General features: G+C 40.7%; 1 protein-coding gene across 1 annotated transcript; it reads right to left on the reverse strand.

The window, feature by feature from the left end:
- On the reverse strand, positions 1 to 7665 carry LOC121960719 (eukaryotic translation initiation factor 5A-1-like). Its single transcript, XM_042510560.1, has 5 exons — positions 7618 to 7665; positions 5112 to 5299; positions 3782 to 3886; positions 2262 to 2393; positions 1 to 1170 (listed from the first exon to the last, which is right to left on the reverse strand). The coding sequence occupies exons 2-5, from the start codon at positions 5277 to 5279 to the stop codon at positions 1105 to 1107; spliced, it is 471 nt and encodes a 156-aa protein (XP_042366494.1). The 5' UTR covers positions 5280 to 5299; positions 7618 to 7665; the 3' UTR covers positions 1 to 1104.

Genomic DNA, 7665 nt, shown 5'->3' on the forward strand with positions numbered 1-7665 from the left:
TTTGCAGTTTTTTGTCCATTTGTTTCATCGTTTTATTTTTGCCATCTCCAGTCAGGTGACAAAGGCCTCGAGTGAACAAAAAGTTTGCAACTCTACCACCCTCCCCAACCCGATCGAGTCCCTCGAAAAGAAACACACGCCTCACTGCAAACCGCCTCCCACATTTCGGAGGCCCACACCGCTACACACTCATGCCTCTCAAAACAAAATATAACACTCCTTTTGTATTGGGGGATGGCCGGGGCAGCGGGGCGAGCCCTCGACCGCCCCGGTTGGACGAGAGGCGTGAGCGCACAGGACCCTCACGCCCCCTCAAACTTCTACACAGACAAGAGACTGGCATCACGAGGGTTAAATCACTGAAATTTGTTTCTGTTGTTCTTGGAGGGGAGAAAAAAAAAAAAACGCTTCTCTTTTCTTGGTTTTTAGAGCTTTGACATGCTGGGGTGGACCTCAAGTGCTCACAAGTGCTCGCCACCACCAATCCCAGCGGTTGGGAGGAAAAATCGGACCTTGTGGCGCCCAGTCCACGCAGGAACCGGAGCGAAGGCCATGCTGGAAAGCGGTATGGCTGCTAGAGGGACGGCCTAAACCAGAATTTAGCATCTACAGGGGCTACCCCTCCCTCCCACGGCTTAACTGAAAAAACTGCCCCACTCTCCTCCCCCACCCTCTAAACCGGTTTAGACCCGCTATATTCAAGAATATAAAAAAATAATCATACAAAAGCTGAATCCCGTTGTTATTTAAACATTCAGGAATGTGAGTGGCAAAACCAACACTTTGAAGGCAAAAATAAGCAGGAATGAGCGACCGATCATTATTTTTGAAGTTGTTTTTTTATATATAAAGTAGATTGTTAACCAAACGAAACCTCAGTGATCAGGCGGAGGACCACGCGGCGAGCCGACGCCGAACTATCCCAAACAGCGATGGAAAAGAGAAACGAAAAGGGGAGAAAAAAAAAAAAGATCAATGATGAGAAATCACAACAGAATGATTGAGGTTGTCTGTGAAGGCCGACGCTTTGGTGACTGAACCAATGAGAATGCAAGAGACTGGTTGTGGGTGGTGCTTGTTGCCTGGGCAGCAAAGTCCGTCTCCCTATTTGCTGGCCAGGACCTTGGTAGCGACAGCACATTCCTCCCCCATGGCAGAAATGACGGTGACCTGCAGACACACACACACACACACACACACACACGCTCGAGTCAATCATCTGAAACTTTACACACGGAGCTCGCACCCCCGAACATTCGAACTGCCGTGTGAAAACTTTCGGCTCTAAATCAGGACGGAGAGCCGGCGCGCTCAGCAGAGTGAAAAATCACAAACAGCTTTGGCTCAAGATGCTTTTTTATGCCGCTAAAGTCAAAAATTTACCATCATCATTTACACATTTTAGTTTCCACGACTCTGAGGAAAAATTTAAAGATCAAACCTCTGAAACGCCCATCGATACAGACTTTAGGCTTTAGGAGAAAACATTTACCGACTTTAAGAAAACTTGTCTTCTAAACCCAAATTTTCAGTCATTTGTTTTTTTCATCAAATATTTTTGTGTATATTCCAGAAAAAATGGGCAATTTGTTTTTTTAAATATACATTTTTAGTGATTTTTGCCTTTTAATTTCCATAACTTTGAGGAAAATTTTAAATTCTGGAGGTTTTTCTTGGGGAAAAAAGGCCTCTTTATTATTAACATTTTTGGGTGATAAAGCAAAAATAAATAAATAAAATAAAACATTTTTACTACTACTTGTGATAATATTTAAAGAAAAGTGGGATTCTTTAAACTTCTCTTTCCTGGTGCTTTCAGATGCAAATTTTAGCAGCTTTGAGCAAAAAGGCGAAAGAAAAGAAAGAAAATTATTAGAAAATTATTGACAAGAAAGTTGGAGAAAACTGTCTTGGAAAAACAAAAAAAAAAAATCAATATTTATAATTATATATTTACAGTTATTTTAGAAGATCACCAAAAAACCACGTTTATCACAGCCAGAAACTTAAAAAAAAAACAAACAGAAATTATCATTGGAATTTCAGTATTTCAACAGTCCTTGAAAACACCTTACAGGTTTGTGAAACAGATTTCCATGACTTTCCCAAAACCTTCTGCTTGTCCTGACCGTACGGAGCCGAATTTACCGGCTCCGTGACTAAAAGACACGATTCAAAGAATTTCGTAACCCTCAAAAGTCGTTTCATACACGGGAACGTAGCTCTGTTTTGACCCGCTGCACAAATTACTTCACACGTACCATGAATTCATCGCCGGCTTCGAACTTTGCCTCGATTTCCTTGCCGACCTCGCTCTCGGGGACACGCAGGTCCTCCCTGATGTCGCCGTTGTCGCTCATCAAGGACATGTAGCTGTCATTGATGTTCACCAACTGGGAACGAGAGGACACGTTAGGAAACAGACGTTTACACGAGCGCAGACTTTTAACTTCAAATCAGTAAACACCGTTTTTACGTTTTTATTTGCCAGAGAAAATAAAATGAAGCAAGAAGTGACCTGATTTGACCAAAAGGGTGAAAAAAAGGTGATCAATAATCAGTAATGTAGATAAAAATCAAACAATAATAAAACAAGTAGAACGGTCTGATAAGTTGAGAAAAGTTGATGCTAAAAATCATTTTCACTGGTGAGAAATCATAAAAACAAACTTCAATAACCAGAAAAACTTAAAATTCAATTTTAGTACAAATAAACAAAGAACAACTTTTTCAGGCGACTAAAGTGTTTTAATGATATGAATTAACTGAAATCACACTGACGTACAGAAAACCGAGCCTTCGCCCTGAATCTGAGGGTGTGACGCGGTTTCGTTACCTCAGCAGACGGCGCTCGCCCGTCACTGAAAATATACGTAACTTTAAGCATTGATAAACAGGCGAGTTATCTAAAAGTCCTCACCAAAAACTGATATCATGAACGTAGAAATTAGGAATCGAGACCGAAACATTTCTCTCTACAGGCTGTAAACGTGTTTATTTCGGCTCGGCGCTGTAACATTGGGACGTTGGGTTCGGACCGACTGTTTTGGCCTCAAAAGGACATCAGAGGAACGGCAGTTTTTGGCTTTTTGGTTTTTTTCTTTTTCCCAGACCCGAAGTTGCCGCTTGGTCGGATAATTTTCAGTTTTCAACCTCAAAACTCGAATGGCAGAGCAGGAAAGACACTCCCACGTGTTGCAAAAATGTCTGACTGAATCTGACATATTCCACTTCACTTAATTATGTTTAAATTAGGGATGATAACTAATCCATCTATGAATTAGTCGTTAAGAATTTAATCGATTAATCAACAGGCTGTGCCACGCAGTATGCTGCTCTGAGCTTGATGATGGAAGAAATACATTTGCTGTTTGAAATAAGCAAAGTTTTTTCCAATTAACAATTAATCAAATCGCTAATTTTACCAATAACTGATTAAGGAGAATGTTTACACTTTGCATCCCTAATTTAACTCAGTTCTCAGTCAGAGTGCTGTGTACACATTATATTTCCTGTTTCCACTGACAGATCATACTGGATCACAGGCACAATTAAAGTCGTTATTTCAGTCATTACGGGAAAATGTTTTGCTTTTAGTATTAATAATCAAATATTCCTGCCATCGGCAATAATTTAACACACGATCAGATTGAGTGGCACATTTACAGGCTGCAGCGTCTGAAGCTGCTGAAGAAAAGCGAGTTTCCAACACGGCCGTCACACGTCCGTTCTTACAGAGTTACGCAAACGTTTGTTAATAAATTAATAATAATTTGCGTACCTGGTAGTCTATCCTCTTGATGGAGGGGACATCCATGTTGTGGGTGGAGGGGCACATATCTTCATGCTTCTTGTTGGTGAAGATGTCGATTCCAACCAGGTTAACCTGCAGAGGAACATTCAGTTTATTAAAAACAGTGTTTTAGTGCAGAAAAATGTCTGCAGGGAGCCAAAGACAATGACACTGTGTTCATGAAATCAGCACGCGACACATGGAAAAAGAAAAGCTTTAGACCACAATCATGACGATGCATTTCCAGCTGAACCAAGATGTGATCTAAAATTAAGGAATTTTATTTACATTTTTAATTTTTTTTTATTTATTGGTATCAGACACTTAATGCTTTCACACTTTTCAGGAGGATTTTAAAAAATTAGGACAGAATTTTTTTTATAAAACAACTGTGGCAATTAAGACCTCACAAATTAAAATATAATACTATTTAATGACTTCAGAGATTTTATATGTCGTTTTGGCCCCTTTTTCTTTGGTATTTCTATCGTTCTTTATTTGCCATGGGACTACGGATGTAAAATTGCAGTCCTGCTAACTGACATATTTACACCTGTGTCTCATACTGATGCTCATCCATATGCTGTGTCCCTTTGAAATAAACACTAATTAAATAAAACTTAATTTCAGACCTGCAGACTTCCTGTAAAAACACCAGGTCACTTGTGGAACAGGGACAGTGCAAAATAACCATCGCTGCTGTAACTGCACCACAAGGCTTTTTTCCGCCTGTGGTCTCTGGACGGATCATGAATCATGAAATAAACCATGTTTTCCCCCGTTTAGGAAACAGGTTTAATGTGATTCCAATATCAAGAAGACACGGTGCTTTGCGCATATTTTTAAGGTTTAAAATGAACGATTTTTAAACTATTTACTGTTAAACAGCGATTATATTGTTCTGTTTGCTTTATTTATCTTGTACATACCTCGCTTTGATATCCCTTTGCTGTAATGATCAAATTCCCCCCATTGTAGGACAAATAAAGGATTGTCTTATCTAACTAAATAACTGAAGGCAACTTAAAAAATGCACAACCAGAAGCTCAAATTTCCATTTATCGTGACCGAGTCCCACAGGAGGGCAAAGTCCACGTGGGAGCACCCTGGTGTTTAAAGAAAACGATAAGGAGACGGAGCTTTACTTCAGCCAACACTCGAGGCAGCTCGGATCAGACCGATGTGAAATCTGAGATCCTCAAACTGAGCCTCAGGTCGCCGCCAAGCTCATCTTTGACACCAGTCGAGCTTTTTTATTTCTAAAATGTCCCTTTACAGCTGCTCTCATTTCATAACCAGACTGCGGAGAAAAGTTTACCTTGGCATGTCCGTGCTTGCCGGTCTTGGAGGTGGACATCTCCACAATTTTGCAGGGACGTCCCTTCAGCACCACGTACCCGTTCTTACGCAGCGCAGAGCACTGCATGGGGTAGGTGGCGGAGGCGCCAGACTCGCCAGTCGTGAAGTCAAGATCGGGATCTGCCATGGTGCGATGGGTCAGGGGTGCTGCAAAACATATTCACACATTAATAACCTCGAAACGCTGAAAATATTTAAATAATCAAATTTATCCGTGACATGATTTATTCTGGAGCTGACACTGATGTGTAAACCTCATCTCGATGCTGATTAGAGCTGCAACAATTAAGTCAACCCACAGAAAATTGGCAGCTATTTGGATTAATCGTTTTAGTAATTTTTTTTTTGCCAAAACTTCTAAGGGATTTTGACTAATTCCATGACTTTTCCAGGTTTTCCATGAATGAGGGAACCCGGCACACAGCTCCTTTACTCCTAAACATTAACAGATTTCTAATGTTTTTGGTTTTCATGTTCTCTTTTGTTAATGGTTCCTTTTTATATTATGTCTTTTACTGTTCAGCATCAAATGTTAATCCTTGCATACTAAAATACGATCGATCTTATGTTATGTGTCTTGATTTATGCACTAAATCATACTGAGCCTAAAATAAATAAATACCATTTCTGATTATCACACCTAAAACACCACTACAAAATGTCCTTGGTTTGATGGGTTCAGGTGTTATTATTTTAAGATGTAATTAAAATATGCTTTAACCATTACAATTTGGCTAAACACCAATTAATTGTGTCCCTGGCTTTATTCTGCAGCCTTTCCAGAGCCCTACTGTGCATTTAAATCAATATCACACGATTTAAGGAAAAGCGGCATCCACAAGTCAAAATTCAGTAAAAAACATGAAAAAATACTGAAGAACGGCTAAACAGCTATAAAAAAAAACAACAAATACACATCTTAGATGACTATTAAGTATGAATCTGCATCTACAGCTACATTATGTCAACAGCTACAGGAGATATCTTTAATTTCATTCTTTCTTTTTTTTTAAATGACCAATAAATCTACCTTGTGCCTTATAAAATAAATTTGGCATTATGTTACATTAACTGGAAAGGTGCTCATGAAAGATTATTGTCACAACTCTTATTTTTTAAACAGAAAATACATTTCCTTTTTCAAAACTTTCAAGGGATTTTATGTAATTCCCTAACTTTTCAAGGCCTGCAAAACGTGATCATGAAATCTCATGGACGTGGAAACCCTGAAAATGGCAATAAAACACCCCTAAGGATAGTACAAAGAAAAACAATTTGGGGACTGCAGCTGGATTTAATAAATGCAAATATTTTTACTTAATGGAATAATAAAAAACCTATTTTTACCGACTTAATTTGGCCTAGTTTTGCCGAGTTAAGCACCAGTTTAATTACCCTGGCTTTGCTCTGCAGCCTTTGCAGGGCCCCACTGTGCGTTGAAATCGATATCGCGAGATTTCGGCGGAAAAAAGTGGCATCCTCATGATCTGTTCCGCAGATTGCATGAAATACACTCTGAATAATTAAGTCAAAATTCAGTAAAAAAAAGTATGAAAATGGGTTAAAATAGTGTCGCACGGACAACTAGTCCGGCTCAACACGAGGCTGGGCGGCTGCGCCCGTTATATCCGACACTAATTTTTATTAAATTAACAAACACTAACTAAAGTAAACTTACAAACTAATCAAAACTAACATTAACGACTGAGTTAATCTGAGAGTTGGTGCTATTTTAAAGATGTAAACATGAAGTTAACGGTGAATTACGCGGAGTAATTTTAGTAATGTGACATAAACACATTTTAGCTAGCAGGTTAGCCGGCCTGGAGTTTACAAGTGCAACAGCGCGAGATAACGGTACGGAGCCAACCGACTATAACGTCACGCACGCCGACATTAGCTCAAATTACGTTACATTTTTAGTTTTTAATAACGTTTATGAAAATAACAACACTTGTTAGGTCGCTCCTAACGCCGCCGTGGTGTTTATTAACCGGCCCAACGTGCCGCTCCTGCCGCACAAATACCGTTATCCGACCGTTAGCTAGCGGGATGCTAACGGCTCCATTCAGCTCGGCTCAGATTAAAAAGCGGGGATCGACAGCGGTCGAAAAATGCGGGTTTCGCGTTTTTGTTATCAACTTTTAAAACGCGGGATGCCGAATTTAGCGCGGATTGTGATCGGTAAAAGCGTTAACGGGGTGACAGGCGGCTCTCGCGGACCGCGCCGCCGCCGCAGGCCGCATGTCCCCTTTGATTCAATCTGTTAGCTGGAACATGGACCCCCACACCCAGACCCGGCGCCGTCCCCACACACCCAGAAACCACCAAACTGCCCCCGCAGGTGCTCACACCGCCGCACGGCGCCGTTACTACCTGCAAATCCGCTGCGGGTTGAGGTAAAAAACCGTTAATAGCCCCGTTTATCCCCCCCAAGGCAGAAACACGCGCCATGCCACACTTACCTTCCAAGAAAAAGAGGACCGAGACTGCGCAGGCGCGGCCAACTTTAC

This window comes from Plectropomus leopardus, chromosome 21 (assembly GCF_008729295.1).
Source record: "Plectropomus leopardus isolate mb chromosome 21, YSFRI_Pleo_2.0, whole genome shotgun sequence".
NCBI lineage: Eukaryota > Metazoa > Chordata > Actinopteri > Perciformes > Serranidae > Plectropomus > Plectropomus leopardus.